The sequence below is a fragment of the Peromyscus leucopus genome, chromosome 3, assembly GCF_004664715.2.
Source record: "Peromyscus leucopus breed LL Stock chromosome 3, UCI_PerLeu_2.1, whole genome shotgun sequence".
Taxonomy (NCBI): domain Eukaryota; kingdom Metazoa; phylum Chordata; class Mammalia; order Rodentia; family Cricetidae; genus Peromyscus; species Peromyscus leucopus.
Window position 1 is genome coordinate 20,301,351 of NC_051065.1, and position 17,393 is coordinate 20,318,743.

Below are 17,393 nucleotides of genomic sequence, written 5' to 3' on the forward strand. Positions count from 1 at the left end.
TGACCTCTCTTCTCTGCTCCTACTTTAGGCCAAGTTGTATCTCCTCTTCTACCGGGTATCTGCATGGCTCAGGAACGTGCATCTTTCAAAGCTTGCCTCCTATGTTCCTTCCTCAGAGATCTTCCACTTCTCTCCCAGATCTTAAGTGGCACTTCCTTACCATTCTCATTTCTTTCTTTTATTATGCTCCCTCTTCTTCACAGTACTCATACTTTATTCTTCACAGTAGTCCCTTCATTCATTACTGACATTGTTTGATTCTGGACTCTAGCCTCTGCATGGCAGGTGTAACCACATCTCTAAGATGTCAGGGATGTACCTGGAACTGCACCCGTCACAGAATCTAATAAAATGGAATATATGACGAATGAGTGACTGAATGAGTCTTTTTCTGATTGTCTGCATGGATTAAATGCAAGTCTATCTGGAAAACACAAACAACAGTTTGATAAACAGTAGCTATGCCTATTACTACCAGTAATTTTTTTTAGTCCCTGCCCTACTTGCCTGAGAGTTCCATCAGCTCTGCCTGCAAAGGTGGAAGGAGGAACATGCAGAGCTCTCCTCTTTAGCTCTGGTTGTGTGCTTGGCTTCTTACCTGAATGTTCTGACAGACAGTTGTCCAAGTCCAGTGCGATCATGAACTAACTGGCCACTGTTTCTTAGAGAAGCAATTCTAAAGCTTTAAGGTTCATGCAGATGCCCCAAATTTTTGTTTACATGCCAATTCTGGTCTAATAGAGCTGCAGTGGCTTGGGATTTTACATTTTGGACAAGTTTCAGGGGATCTGCATGCTGTAGGTCTGTGGATCACACTGGGCACCAGGGTCTTAACCTTGATTCTAGACTACTGTGAGGGCTCAGTGAAGCATCAGATGCAGACTCCAGCTCAGAAATTCTGCTGTTGTAGCCCTGGGGTGCAGTCTGAGGGTTTGTATGAGTAACAAGTTCCCCGGTGGTAAGTGCAAAGCTGCCTGTGGGACAGTCTTCAGGGAAAGCCTGGGTAGACAGAAACCTTTCAGGTGTCAGGAAAAAAAAAAAGCATCATTTCTGCTCAGTTCTACCAGCAGCTGAGGTACAGTTTGTGTTATCCCAAAGAACCAGAATGTCTGGGGCAGGATCCAGACATCAAAATTACTGAAATCCCTCCTAATGCTTCTCACAGGCAGCTAGAGGTGTGGATCACTGCTCTGGACCCACTCTCTGCTCAAGGAAAGTGGCTCTTCCTGCTCTAGATGCCGGTTTCACTTTGGTTCAGACAGTAGCAGGGATGGAAGCCATTACAAGCACTTATAGAGATCTACATAAGGGCACTGCCTCTGTTACAGACAGAAGTGTAACCTCTAGTTCTTACGGACTGAGATGCATTTCCATGTTAGGGGTGGTCTCAGGTGATAGCCAATGTGTCTTCAGATTTTGTTCAGATGCAATGACCTTTCTTGGAATTTTATACTCTTCTCTGCATGTGAAGAATGCAATTATAAGTGGTCTAGCTCTTCTGTTACCTATTGAACCCACTGTACTCCAGCAAGAGTACTACTAGTCTTTGGATTTCTATCAGAATCATCTACTTAAGAGGTAAAGATTGTCTGATGTTTGCATTTTAAAATACTTATTATGCTTTTAACTATGTGCAAATGTGTATGTCTGTGTGAGTATGTATGCATATGAATACAGACACATTTGGAGACCAGAAGTGGATGTTGGATCCCCTGGAGCTGAAGTTACAGGTGGTTGTGAGCTGTGCAACATGGGTGCTGGGAATCAAACTCTGGTCCTCTACACAGGCAGCACATGCTTGTAACTGCTTAGCTGTCAATCCAGCCATGGTGTTTCCTTTCTAACCAGAGCAACAGAAGTGTTATATGCAAATGAATGTGTGGCGGCCATGTCTCGCTCCATCAAACACTTTATTCAGCAAAAGAAATCCCAGGCATCACCCGCAGAAAGCTACCGGGGGAGAAGTGATATCCAGGGCACTGTCCCGTGTGCTGCTTTTATTGTCTTTTCATGTTTTCCATTATGGTCTATGCAGAGGTCAGATTTACCCAGACTGCACTTTGTTTTGTTTGTTTGTTTGTTTTTAAGTAAAAAGGAACTCAAAGTTGGTTCCTCAATAGGCAAACACTGGTTTGTGTGTTCAAGGATGGCATATGACCTTGAATTAAATGTTCACCAAATTATCTCTGGGCAGACTTACAGAGAATTTATAAGGCAGGTGGCTGCATCATAGGGAGGCCACATCTGGACTTCAAGGTGAGAGTTTGGGGCTCTGGGTGTGGCTTTTGTACTATCAGGCAAACATTCTCCTATATCCAACACAGGAAGGAGCGGCCCTAAAGCCCTTTAGAATAAAAACATTAATAGACAACATTTTGTCTTGTTATCCTCTTTTGGGAATATTTGTATTGTGCCAATTAACATAAATATCACTTTGTAACATTATCAAGTTACTCTATTATTGAAAGAAAAATAGTAGTTCAGCCTACACCTTCTTGGAGGATTTAAAATATTTCAGGGAATTTATTTATAGAAATGAAAGTAGTATTATAAAATATTATCATACCTTTTTCATGTAAAAATCATTGTATTTACTATGACATTAGTTTCATGTTTCAGTTTTTCTGAGATGTTCATTTAATGGACTCAGGGCACAGTACAGAATATTTGTGATCAGGACATTTGTTTAGTTATTCAAGAAATGTTTATTAAGGGCCTAGTATATAAAACCCTGTGATGGAGGAGTAAAAGATTTCAAGCGAACTACAGTTCTCTACGAGTGACAGGATGTACACAAATGACTTTATAGGACAAGGTAGAAAGCCATGTATGATACATCAGTGGCACCCCAGGTGTGCAGAGGGCCACAGGGCATGCACTTAAGAATGTGACATTTCAATAAGGGAAATGAGACATATGGATATTCATACTCAATTATATACTGATGACATATACTAAGAAAAAACCAATTCCCATCAGTTGTACAGGGTGTGGCATAGCTAAGAATCTCAATTAATACTAGATGACAACTAAATAAATGCCATAAAAGGGATTAAAGATAAGAACATATGTAAGTCCCCCCACTAAGTGATTTTTCTGTATGGCTGGTCAGGCTAGGGGATGGGCTTCCTCTGTCCTTTGGAAGCAACAGCAGGAAACTCTCTCTCTCTCTATGGAGATCAGAGATGCCATTTGACTTGGCCCCTGCATGACAGAGTAGGATTTGAACATACACTCATTGTCACCAGTGCCTATTTCATTGGCCATGTTGGCTGAGTGACTCTATGAGACCCTGTAGACTTTAGCTGCCAACTGACCGATTTATCATGAGAACAATAACTTCTAGAACAATAACTTCTAGTCTGTTCTGGTTACCTGTACATGCCTTCTTGGATTAACTTTCCATCTATGAGGAACCCTCACAAGGGACCTTCAGTTTGCTCAGATACTGAGTAATCCAACAACCCCTTTCCTACTCTGTACTAAAAGACATTGTGGTCCTATGTTCCGACATTCAGCTTAGCAGCTATAGACATATCAAATAAGGTCACTTTTATGAGTTTGTTTAAAATACTAGGCACAGAAACCTCCCATGTCATGTAAAATAATCACTTCCTAAGTTATTAAGAATGTCTTTGTTCTTATCCTTTCTGAGTTTTGGCTAACAAGAAAATGTCCAATAAGTATTTGGAAAACAGTAGCTAAGAACTGTCATTTGTGATGTTAACATCCAACACCACTGAACCATTGCCATACTGCTGTTGACATCTAAATCAGTATAGTTTTTAAAGCAATATGATAATGGGAAGCAAGAGCTATAATTGAATCACCCCTGGACAGGTTTTATTTCAAGAGACTCAGTCTGTAAGTAAAACAGCATCAGAAAAAAATAGGATCATAGAAAGAAGAAGATGATGGTGGTGATGATAAATAATGGCAGTGATTACGATGACAGTTTCTGTGTCATCAAGTCCCATGGTCAAGTTCTGCTCTTCATCCTCGATCTCTTCATTCTATAGTAGTGCCCAGTCAGGATTATACCACCTCTTCTCACTTCTCTGCCTTACCTTAGGTCATTGTGATTGCACAACCCCCACATCCTTATCACCGTTGAACTCCGTATCTCACCTTTTCAAATCTGTGTTAGATGCGTCTGTAGACAAACCTACTCTTCCTTACCTCATCTGTCTTTCCATTCCTTATTCACTCCCACAACCCTAACTTAGACTTGCAGAGTTTCTCTATCTGATCACTGGGTCCACAAATTAATGGTCAGACCTTGAAAACAGAAAAATGCTGCAGCCCAGGACTCATCTCAGACATTTGCTCTAAGTTAGAATTTAACAAGCTAAGTGTATTGAGTGATAAGGGACAGGTGTGGAAACTAGTGATCAAAACTAGTCTCCCAGAGTCTGATACTTGTTTCTGTTTTATCCACATTCTACATCCTATCTTTCTGATGTCCCTCTCCTCATTCAACTTTTCCAAAACATGTGCATTCCAGAAGGCTCAGCTCAAATTACCTTGGCCTTCAATAATAACACCATCCAGAAACAATTTGTCTATCTATGAGACGAGTGTCAGAAAAGTACCTTGGCTGCTAACTAAATTATTCTCTTGGTCACTCTACAACCCATTTGATCGTAGTAATAGCCATCTTATTATCACACTTTTACAGCAGGACCAAAGACTTTTGCTCTGAGCCCAGAAACTGGACTTCTCTCTTATTTCTGAAAGACAATCCTTACCTTGTTCTTTAGCTCCTATAACAACAGCCAAGATTTCCTCTGGAGTGGCATGCATCTTAAATCAGTTTGTCCAGGATGTGCTTGTCCCTCTCTGGACCATAGCTGCCTTGCCTTTAGTTATGTCTTCATCTTTACACCAATCTCATCCAGATTTATGTAACACACACACACACACACACACACACACACACACACACACACACCAATAAACATTTTCCAAGTATCCAATATGTATCACTATGGACAGTAATAATTAGTTAAAATCACCAGTCCTCATCACAGTATTAAAAACCTGTTGCAGGTGTTTTTGGAATAATGGTTTACTGCATTATTGTTCATCTCTGTAAGTACACATATTTAAAGCTATCAATTACAACAACATCTCCTTAGGTGGCTTCATTAAATAGAGGGAGGCTCTCTCTAAGAAAGAACCAACTTTATGTTTCCTGAAGATGTGCATAGTGTCTTACAGACCATAAAGTCTCAAGTATTTATTGACGGAAATATTGAAAAAAATGAACCAATGAATGCTTTACCTGCATTTCCTGCAGATGGATGTGAAGTATGTGGTCACCTTGTTCTAAATGAATACTTTTTTATTTTCTTCATTAAAAAATAAAAGACTGCACTGCAATTTGATATGCCATGCTTGGCTAATATCCCTACAAAGCCTGCCCTTTTCTGAAGGGAAATGGAGGAGGAGTGGATTGGGGGGTGGAGAGGAAGGACTGGGAGGAGAGGAGGGAGGGGAACTACAGTCAGGATGTAATATATGAGAGAGAGAAGGGGAGGACTGAGTCAGTGTGTCTGCCTCACTTTTTAAATATCCACCAAAGCATTTTTATGAATAATTCAGTGTTTTGTCTTTATTAGCACATATTGTCTTCATTGTGACATTTTCAGGTACATAATGCATCTTGATTGTATTTACCGCCATTATCCACTCTTGTTCCCCTCCCCACCCCTGCTGACCCCCTTCCTGTGCACAGTTAGTTACCCTTCTGCTTTCCTGTCTTTTTGTGGGGTTGTGGTTGTTTGTGCCTGTGTCCCTATATGTTAGAGAACTCAATCCTGTATGTCTTGATGCCATATGTGCTCTCAGAGGAGATTCCAGACTCACTTGCACACTGAGGAAGGAGAACCTATAGTTACAGTCCTGCCTAGGTTGCTGTTTTATGCTGAGGATCAAAAGAAGTCTCTATCTTCTCATCCCAAGGCAACTTTAGTGAGTCCCTGCAACTGGGACTCAGGTGTCCATGGACTTCTGTTCTCTCCAAGATGGAGAAACAGGTCAAGGGCATGACACAGAGTCATCCCATGTACCACAATTGTCCTGAGCTCTGGGGCCACATATCTTCATTAGCTCCTAGTAAGACATGGAAAGAGTTCAGGCTAATACGAACACAGTGCCTGGCATAAATCTCTAGTCAATGTCTTACCCAGATACCTAATTTTTTTAAAATGCTGTTTCAGAAGCAAAACACTAAGTACTTAAGGGCATTTTTAAAATCCATCATATCACTCAATCTGTCACATTCATTAAAATGATGTCAAGTAAAGGATGGTATTTAGATAACGAGTTGATGTTTTACTTCCAAGTCCCAATTATTCCATATTTGGGACTGGCAATGATGTGGATAAGGATTTTCTTATGTTAGAAACAAAATTGGCACATAGCAATATATACTCACATCAGAGTCTTTTTTGAAAGCCTCCTTTAATAATTTCCTGTGTAAGAATCTTCTCTATAATGCTGGAGCTCCATTGAGGCCATGTGAAGCCACTGGGATGTCCATCTGAGCTGGACTCAAAATGAAATGAAGAATTTCCATCATGCCACAAGGACATGTTCACTCCAATCTTACACAGAAGCCTATTGCCAAGCAAGTGATTTCTCTGGAAGGAGGCACAGCATCCATTGCCAAAACAGATGCTTGATTTGTGAGTAGTGCCATATGAGAGGCATAGTACATTCTGCCTGATGACAGAGCCATAAGAGGTCAAAATTTTAACTGATCAATTAATGTGCTACATAAGGAGGAAAAAATCCTATGCTGTAATCTTAGTTGCCAAAGAGAGTGACCTTTAAAAAATTTATGTTTCATTGTTTTTAATTATATGTATGCATATCTATGTGTGGCTATGTGCATGTGAGTCCAGAAGAGGGTATTAGATCCCCTGGGACCAGAGTTACAGGTAGTTGTCAGCTGACTGTGTTTCTTGGGTGCTAGGAACTGACTCAAGGGAGCCATCTTTCAAGCCAGAAGAAACTGAATTTCAGTCAGCTTTAAACCAGTGTCATCAGTTTCTCTGAAATCCAGTGAACTGATGGCATCCTGTAAAATTCTCCTCACATACTGATAATATACAATTGTTTGAATAAATACAATTTGATATTGTTCAATTCTCTACAGTTTTTAGCTATTTGGTTACTCTTTCACCCTTATTAACTCCTTAATACCTTCCCGTTAGTTTCTAATTTACCAGATTGCCATGGGAGATGACAACGTCTTTATAAAAGTGGGTCAAAAGTCTCTAAGCCTTATGTAGCTTCAGAGTCCTGGAGAATCTGATTGTGGGTATGAGTGAAAGTTCTGAAGATACTCTGCTGGGTGTTAAACCTCTATACCTATGCTTTTTCTGAGGCCATTCGGAGAACCAGTGGTGTCCACCTGCAGTTAGTGCAAGTTGCCCACAATCAACTATTCCAACCCTCTTTAATTTCCTCAGATAAGCGTTCCCTGAGTGGTCAACCAGAGAAGTGCAGACTATACCACACATGCAGATTTGATGCAAGTATTATGTCCACAAAAAACTAATTATTATCTCTCTGCAAGACTAGCATTCTAGAGCAGAAATCTGTCCTGGATTCATGAAATACATGAGGATCTGGAAGTCAGGCACACTCTCATGCTTCCCTTGGGAACTCTGTCCTCTGCTAAATGCTTCAGCACTCACTCGTTATGTTGCATTTGGGATCACTCACCTTCCTAAATAGCAAATGTTGGTACATGGGAGGACAGGTATCAATTCCAAGTGCTATGGGATTATTGTGGAGGTAATTAGGGAACTTGGAAGATGATATTGATATTAAATTAAATTGAAATAGAAAAATAAAGATACTTGACCAGGAAAATAGATTAACTATTAACATTGATGTATATAAGATGTCATAGATATGATATGAAAGAATATACAGTAGGGTGCTCATCTTTGGTGGTGGGACAGTGATGTTTTATGTACTTACTTTGACTTGTTTATGTCTTATAGTTATATTGAATGCACAAGCAACATTTCAATAGTGCTTATTAAGAATAAAATACTAGGTAGCTGGGGAGATGGCTCAGTCAGAAAAGGTCCTGACATATAAACTTGAGGATAAGAGTTCAGATCCCCAGTAAGCCATGAAAACCAGGTGTGGGGCACACATCTGCCACCTAGTGCATGAGCTGGGGCAGACACACAGGGGGATCGCTGCATTTCACTGGCCAGCCAGCCAACAGGATTGATGAGCTCAGGTTCAGTAAGAGACCTTGTGTCAAGCACTAAGGTAGAGGCAATTAAAGAGGACAGTGTACACTAACCTCTGACTCCACACACACATTCACACATATGCATGCACAAATGCAACCACAACAAGAACACACACATACAACACACACTCCAAAAATAAATGCATGGATGTTTAAAGTTCTAATACAATGTTGAGTGGGATTAAATGGCTCTATTTATTGGAAACTAGATCTTGGTGATGATAGCAAGACTACAGTGAACAAACAAACATGTTTGCTAAAACACAGGATAGCAGTTGATATTATTATAATTCTTCATGCCATTTATTAAGATCAAACATCAGAGACCTCCTTTTCTGACTTGTTGATTATTTTGTTGATGTGCTAGGGGATGCCTTTATTATTACAATAGAAGATTGTACAATATTCAGTTACCATGTGAGGTTTTTATATGTGAAGTCATTTTGGAAAGTTCTTACATGGTTCAACCTTGAAATCCAGGTGAACTTTGTGAGGTCAATGCACATTCCATATTTTTCAGGGAAGAACAGCTGTTGGTGTGGCTGTGTTTTTGAAAACTTAAACATCCCACAGTAAAACAGGAGGAGAGAGTAAGTATGAAGTTTTTATGAGCCAACTATATAAATAAAAATAATTGATATGGTCTGAATATTGTCATGTACATAGATTCATTTCTGCTTCATAATCTGATGGTACACGAGCAAGGCTTAGCTAACTCTAATGATGTAGACTTTAATCTAGCCATGTCTTGATGTTCAAAAATTTTACACAATTATTTGGATGAAGATATAAGTATATAAGCATGCTTGTCAAATTTGATAATGGTATCTACATGCTCTATGAGAAAAATTTTATAAGTTCTCTTCCCATCTGATAAATATATAAATCAAAATATGAAAAAGCATATGACTACAATAATAAGAGCTAACTGACAATTACTATGTCCTGGTTCTTCTAGGTGCTTTACCAATATCAATTTTCCATTTTCAGTATAATCTTCTGAGGCATTTATATTAATTATTTGAGATGATGTGAAGCACAGGTATGGCTTATGAAAACTCAAGAAAATCAGCAGAGGTCAAAACAAGAGCTTGAGTTATGTTCTGCATGAACTTGGGAAAATGACTAATGCTCACGATGCCTCAATGATGCGCTCAATAAAAAAAAAATGGGGTAATGATTAATTCACAAATTCAAGAACATTCCCCAAATGCCTACTACATGGATTCAATTTCAAATTTAGTTCTCATTTTCAAGGAACTTGTTATTTCCCAAGGAAGATATACACTCAAATAAACAAAAGTCATTTTTCTTCAAGGTCTATAAAATATGCTTTCTTCAATTGTAGTGCATAGAGGACATTTTCTAATGGGTTCAGATTAATATTCTTATAGAAAGAAAACTGCTTAGTCTTGAAACCCAGCAAAAGGGGTCTGGATTCTTCACGTATCCTCTAATTATATGCTGTAATAACTCCACTTCCCTCTTTGATCTTTTCATGCATTAGACTACTCTTGCATTTTTAACCAATAATAATCAACCATATTAGCATTCTCCATGCACTGTGTGGTATTCTAGCTGTATATATTAAGGCTTTTTATAAAAATATCCATGTTTATAAATAAAGTTACCCTTTCAAATACTTTATTAATATAATTAAGTTTTTAAATTCTAAGAGCATGTCCTTTGTCCATTATTATTAACTTAGAAATAGTTAACTGATTATATTAAATCAGCCAAGAGAAGGAGAAAATATCACAAAAAGAAGTTGTGAATGAGAAGTGGTCTAGAGAACCAAAATCAGAAATTATAAAACAAATAATTGTAACTCTTTAAGTTTTAAAATATTTAATTTATACCATTATAATTGGGAATTATTTTATATTTTTAGCTAAAGCATTTGCTGCTCTCAAAATGAGTAAAAGGGGATTTTGCAAACTTTCTATTTACAATGCACTGTTTTCATAAGAGACATGAAGTATGCCAATTTCCTTCTGACTCTTGGAAGACATTTTTAGTTTGAGCTTTAAATCCTGGCAGAGGAATAGAAGAATTTATGTGCACCATGAGGTATGAACAGATGTGTTAACTGGATTCTGAAATCTTTGAAAAGATTTCATATTCTAAGCAAATAGGCAAACTTTTGAGAGCAGGGTGTCAGCATGTTTCCAGGCTGAGGTTCTGCAAAGATAATACTAACTGTTTTTAAAAAAGTCACTTCTCCATGGAAAAAAAAAACATTGAAAATGGAATTCTAAAAACTGAAATATGATATTCTCTTATATTATAACACTCATCTACTTTATTAAAACAAAATCATAAATCTGTCTGGAACTTTACGTTCAAAACAAGAGCAAGGCGTCCTAAGCTATTCCTAATTCATTCTTCTCAGAATTCAAACTTTGTGCTCGGTTTTTCCGGAAATGATTCTTTTCTTCGCTGCCAATTTTCCTGCATTTTAATGAAAGCAGCCTTTAGCAGGGATTGCTCTCTGGCCCCTAGCTACCTACTCTAGTCAGAACTTGGCTATAATGAAGTGGAACTCTCTGGAGTGTAACTGGGGTGGGAAGAATTGCCTCCCTCCTTCAAAACAATTCACTAGGTTAAAAACAACAACAGCAACAATACAAGCACTTAAGGAGGTGAAGGAAAGGACAGTGGTGTCTTGTGAGGAGAACTGCCATTGTTCCCAGAGTGCTAAGAGCACAGGTCAGCTTTTTCAGCAAGTTTTCCAAGAGGCTTGTCAACTGTGAAGCCAGTCGGAATTTCATGCTGCCAGCTGCGCCCCACGAGGCTGAGCAGAATGACAACAACATGTTGGTACAGAAACCATCAAATGTCTTAACGAGAGGCCAGTGGAGCCCCCAGGGAATGTGATAGCATTCTTCCAGCCCTCAAGTAAATGTTAAATATTATCCAACTGTGTTGTTATCACCAACACCCCTCAAAGGCCTTCTGAAGCCTCCAAAGCAACAGATGACAGAAGATGTGTGCTGCCCCAAATCACAAGGACAATTTGCTAAAATAAACCGGCTTTGCCCCCACCAAAGCCTTTGCTTTCATGCTTCTAAAACTGAAAGCAGTGCCCGCTGCTTCCAGAGGCTTGCCAAAACATGATGCTCATGTTTGAGCACACCAGCAAGCAGGTACACCTGAGGAAATCCTGATCTTACTACTTCATCTCTGAGAGAAAAATACAAGCGCACTGCTCAGGGCAATTCTGGATGAGTCTCGGGGTATTTTCTGGTGTGTGTGTGTGTGTGTGTGTGTGTGTGTGTGTGTGTGTGTGTGTTTGAAATCGAGGCTTACTAAGTAGCACCAGCTGACCTTGAACTCATGACCCTCCTGCCTCAGCCTGTCAAATGCTTGGGTTTAAGAATGCACCCCCATGTTCTGCTTAGCCACAGGTTCCTTAACACATTGCTTAGTTCTCTATGAAAATAGTGTACTTCCAGAAGAAATGCATCTGAAAATGGATTATTTAGAAAAATAGAAGTGCAAAGTTTTACATCTCTTTCTCAACAGAAAGGTCCTTAAGTAGGGAAAGGTTGAAAGGTACAGAGACAACCCAAAGGCTGATTGTCATGCATGCATTTGGGGGCGGGGGTGGGGGGTGGGGGGTTGGCTGTCTCCTTTATCTGAAGCTTGATTCAAGTATTTTACGATTTTCTCGATTTTCTCCCGTGGAGCACGCCTTTAATCCAGCACTTGGGAGGCAAAGGCAGGCGGATCTCTGTGAGTTCAAGGCCAGCCTGGTCTCCAAAGCGAGTTCCAGGAAAGGCACAAAGCTATACAGAGAAACCCTGTCTTGAAAAACAAAAAAAAACAAAAAAAAAAAAAAAAAACAAAAAAAAAAGAATCACAGCTAGAGGTCACGCACTCATGTCTGCTTTTAATGAAAGTGATTTCTAGCTTCTTGTGAACAACTAGGAGATTCAGAAAACCTGGGTCCCCGCTGCTAGAGCTCAACAGCTTGAACTAGAAGGAAAACTGTGTGTGTCTGAACAGGGGGCTGCTCACTAACTGGTCACTACAAGCCTCCACTCCATGTTCCTTCATATCACCTCCTGGGGGCACCTGTGTGCAGGAATCCCGGAGAACACAATCAACGTAAGAGAGTGACTGTGACTATCATGTTGTCTTTCTTCTCTCCACTGCTTACTCTTCAGCTATCCCTTTAGGGGCCAAATTAGAGCATGCCCACATCCTGGCCCAGGAGTCTCTGGACATAGAGAATGTAATCAAAGTTTGGTAACGGACTCCCTAAGTAACAACAGTGAACACCTGCTAAAATTCCTAGGAATAGCAAGTGCGAGGACTGAGTTCTCAACATTGCCAGCTTGAGAAATTAAAAGTAGGGCTAGCAACCAAATCAAAGTTGAACAGTGAAAAGCTGGGTACATGTTTGATGGAACTTGGCTCCTTCCTTGTTTCTTTTAGGCCTCAACTAATGGAGATGTTCACATTTATTAAGAAAGATGTGTGGTCTTCAATGAGCCAACTCAAGGAAGGGCAACACTGTTATTTCTAGTGTCCAAACAAGCCTCTCTGTCAGTAAATATTGCAACTCAGCGTGGATTAGGCACAAGCAAGGATGTAACAGGTGCATGCAGATCTGATGGCATTTTCAGTGTTCTCTTGTGTGATTCACATCCCACCATGGCCTTTTGAAAGGGCAATTCTTACCTTGTTAATGGCCCCAGATCGCCCGAGTCTTGGCTTCCAGCTTCACTGGGAGTGCTCACTGATTTCGAAGAGGGAGACATAGGGGTTGGGACTAAATAATGAAAATAACAGGTATCCCATGTTAAAAAATGCAGCGGCTGCACTGAGGAAGAGCAGTGTCAGACAAACCAAAACAGATGGACCCAAATTAAAGTGGTTGTATGGCCAGGGGAGATTGAGATGGGATAAGGAAAAAAAAAGGAAAGAAAAGGAAGAAAGTCAAGTGAATTTTTCGTATTTTGGAAAATGAAAGTCTGAAATGAATTTAGACAGGATTAACTGAGGGATTCCGAGGCCATGTCCACCTAACGAAGTAAAATGGAGAACCACAATGGTTATCCAGATAGTTCAGCCTACCTTTCTCTGGTAGGAACTATCTAGATCATTCTAATTCTTCACTTTATTTTGTTAGTATAGATGTGACCTATTTAAAAGATGAGGTGTCTATAAAACTTTAAACGTTATGAAATGGATGAGCCTAAATAATTTTAAATGCCCAAGAAGGGTGAGAAATCTGTTGAGTGTCTAGTTTAGAGAGAAATGTATGGGTTCATGGCACATAAACAATTTGGTGCTGAGACTAAGTGGCAGAGAGGAAGGGTAAATGTTGAGCCTGGTAATTTAAAAATCTCTTTCAAAACAAAGGAAAATGCCAGCCTGCTTTATTTTTACATTTAATGAACGGTTTCATCCCAGCCACTTTCTACTTCGTTTGGGACTGGTTTTCCTCTGTCTCTGGCAGCCCTGGTAGACGCTGACACAGGAACAGAAGGAAACTGCCATTCTGAGGGTGGGAGAAAGCTCAAAGATAGGTCAGCTGACAACCTGAGCGAGGATGATAAAGGGAAAACCAAACAAAACTAAGGAAGCACAAATGCAGTTTCTTTCTCCATCCTTTACATCAAGCTAAATGTCCTTCAGCCACTGACCACACCAAACAGGCAAGAGGGCCCTAGGCCGGCCAGTTCAGGGGATTCATACCACACATGCCAAGGAAGCCTTGTGTGGAAAGAAACTTCAGTACAAGAGTGTAGCATCCCATTTGGTTTCCATCACATGTGATTTCCTTTTATTTATTTAACAGGGTAAAGGGCTTAACAAGTTTATTTTCCCCCTTCAAATACTGTACCACAATGACAGAATAGTCAAGGAGCTGGGTATTTTCACATGACTCTTCAATTAACTCCCTGATTACCCTTCATGCTAAGGCAGAGGATAAGTTGGCGAGATGGGTGAAAATTTGTCCCATTGGAAGGAATTCAGGGGTAGCTGAGAACATGGCTATGGACTGGGGATACTCAAGTATTTTGTTTTTTAAAGTTTAATCACCAGCTTTATGCAGGTTAAGGGATAATAGGACATACCACTACTGTGTTTAATCAGTGTTGACATAGCAACCACATTTCAAAGACTATTTTGAAGCAAAAATATAATTGATCGATAGATGTCTAATTTACATCAGATGTCAGGTAAGTACATAGAAGTTGGCTAACTTCTCAAAGAAGATCTACCAGCCAAATCCCCTATAGATTACATCTTACATAATAAGAAGTTAAACAAAATCTAGCTTTATGAGGGCTTATTATAGCAGCAGAGACATGATTTTACATATCACAATTGAGATAAAATGAAATGCTTTTTAATAGTATTTTAGTTTCATATTTATGCATTAAATTATGTTTTGCAATACTTTCAGTTGGATATATTCTTTCTCTTATTTATATTGATAGGAATAATTGCTTTTCATGGGTAATTTTTTTCTTAATTTAAATAACTATGAGAATAAAAGGAATTTTATTCTAATGTAGAAGTCAAGAAAGGAATTAAACGATGAAATATTTAAAACAGCCCTGATATTGTATTTATTCCTGTTCATCATTTAAATGGTTTTGTTTTTAATGTATTGGATAGTATGTAGTTTTACAGACACTCTCAGATTATTTTTTTAGATGTATGGAAAATAAAGAAATAGTAATAGTTATAAATAAATAAAACACACGAAAGACATACGAGTGGCAGAATAAGCACATGCAAGCTACCTTTAACAAATAAAATAAATTATTCAGTACCCAAACCTCAGTGATAAAAGGCTTCATGGACAATCAACTAGAAATGAATGAGTTGGAGGAGGGGTGTTGCAATGGAAATGCCAACTAACAATGAAATCAAGGTACACATGCCAAGTAAACCTGAACTTGTTGATTAGCTGCTAATTTTAGGGTTTTCTGTAAATTTCCCACTGAACACTCTATTTTCATCATGTAAGAACTCTATGCCTATAGTGTTCACAGTATTATAACCAGATTAACATTGTCTATATAGGCAAAGAGAGGTTGCATTTCAGCAGTAGAAACAAAGAGCAATTTGTTAATACTTAAAAACCCCAAGCTGTCTTGTATATACTCCCTAACAAGTATAAATTAATCTGTTGGTGACACAAAGGGAAATTATGAGCATATAATCAGCAAATGCTAATGACTCTGTAAGCATCATTCCCATCTCCTTCCAGCCCTCTCAGTTCTAAAAGGTACATGCAACAAGGACAATAAACCCCAGATTTTTTAAACATAGAAAGCAATAATAAAGCTAACACTTAGAAGCACAACAATGCTGGACATGGTCTGTCTACACAAGTTCTGCTTGAGCGTAGTAATCCAAGCATGATGAAGTACCTAGAGGGGGCTCCGGCGATATGCCAATGCTTTGCAGCAAAGCTTCCGTCTCTCGGCGTTTGCGGTCCAGGTCGGAGTCATCCTGAACAGGTTCTTTCTTCTGTTGCATATCTGCCTAAAAAATTTGATGCCAGCAAGGAAAGTTAGTGATATAACTAAATGCAAGCTTTTCCTCCATGAAGTGGAAAACGCCTTGACCAAAGACCAGGCAAAGCTCTACATGGACATAAGCATGTGTGGAGGATGAGAACCACTGTAACTGCTCATTTGGTAACTGACACAGGCTCTCTCTTTTGGTTGAAGTCCTGCTACCCACCCCCATCTCTATCGTACGGTATCAAAATTTCCTAGGCTGGTGAGATACTTTGGCAGGTAATGGCACCTGAGGCCAAGCCTGGCTACCAAAGTTTGAGTTCTAGGACCTGTGTGGTGGAAAATGAACCCATTTAAGCACCGGGCAGTGGTGGCCCAGGCCTTTAATCCCAGCACTTGGAAGGCAGAGGCAGGCAGATCTCTGAGTTCAAGGCCTGCCTGGTCTACAGAGTGAGTTCCAGGACAGGCATGGCTACTCAGAGAAACCCTGTCTCAAAGAACAAAACAAAAAGAACTCATTTGAGAGTCATAAAAAACACATGCATACAAAATAAGTAAAATGTAATAACTAGAAATAAGAGACTTTCAGGGTTCTGGAAGGAAGCATCAAGGCAAACTTTCTGATGTGTGCTATTTTAAAAGTAAGTCTTGTCTACGTTAGCTTCCTTGTTCCTTCTGGGACATCGGTTCTTGACCAGCAACTTGGTAATACTGATACTCCAGAAATGGAAATTTCTGGTATCTAGCTGAAAAGCAAAAAGTATATTTATATAAACCTGTAATTATAAAATTTACTGCTTGTATTAGTAGTAGAAGCCCATAGTGGTGAAACCTGGGCTTGAGTCAATATTAAGGCAATGTAGCTTGGCAGTATATTGTTTCAGTAGGTCTTTTTTTTTTTTTTTAAACTAGATTCTGATTTTCACAGGAACCATTAACACATTAACTCAAAGAAGAAAATATCTTTCTAGGAAAACATAGTGTGAACAAAACAAAATTCTACTTAGAAGTTCCTTTCAAAAATTATATCTAAAACACCAACCATGTGAAATCAGATCCTATGCCTAGTTTGTGTTTTTATATAGGACTGTGACAAACTAAAATGGTGTCTAAAAAAGATCAAGGGTCTTGAGTGTTATCTCGCATCCATCTTGCTAGTTCTTCCTCTATACTTCTCTCCTATTCCTTACTCCATTTAACTGTTCATAGTCCATTATTCCCTTTACCCCTTTATACCACTGCATTCTGTCTCCCTTCCTTCGAAACTCCCCCACCTCCATGGCCCCTTACTAATTTCTTGACCTCTATGGGTACCCCAAATGAAACACACCTAGGCAAAGATTCAAAGCATGCAACCACTCATATCTTCTGGGTCTGAGTTACCTCACTCACAATGATTGCTTCCAATCCCATTTATATACCTGATGATTTCATAATTTCTTTTTCTTAACAGTAAAATCATTTTCCATTGTGTAAATGTACCTTATTTTCATTATCGATTTATCAGTTGATAAGTCATCTAAGATGTTTGGATTTCCTAGCTATTGTGAATAGAGTAACAATGAACATGGATGAACAAATATCTCTGCAGTAGGATATAGAGTCTTTGGGATATATGTCCA

The 17,393-nt window shown here is 39.2% G+C and overlaps 1 protein-coding gene across 7 annotated transcripts in view; it reads right to left on the reverse strand.

Annotated features, from left to right (window-relative positions):
• Dync1i1 (dynein cytoplasmic 1 intermediate chain 1) overlaps nt 1-17,393 on the reverse strand; it is a 312,403-nt gene that overhangs the window by 252,954 nt on the left and 42,056 nt on the right. For 3 of the 7 annotated variants that reach the window (XM_028869831.2, XM_028869829.2, XM_028869828.2), the window contains exons 3-4: nt 15,679-15,793; nt 12,968-13,109 (exon numbers count right to left, since the gene is read on the reverse strand). In XM_028869831.2, coding sequence (XP_028725664.1) covers nt 12,968-13,109; nt 15,679-15,793 — 257 coding nt within the window. The remainder of the gene's footprint in view (nt 1-12,967; nt 13,110-15,678; nt 15,794-17,393) is intronic. The other 4 variants (XM_028869834.2, XM_028869832.2, XM_028869833.2 and 1 more) reach the window with 2 other exon arrangements.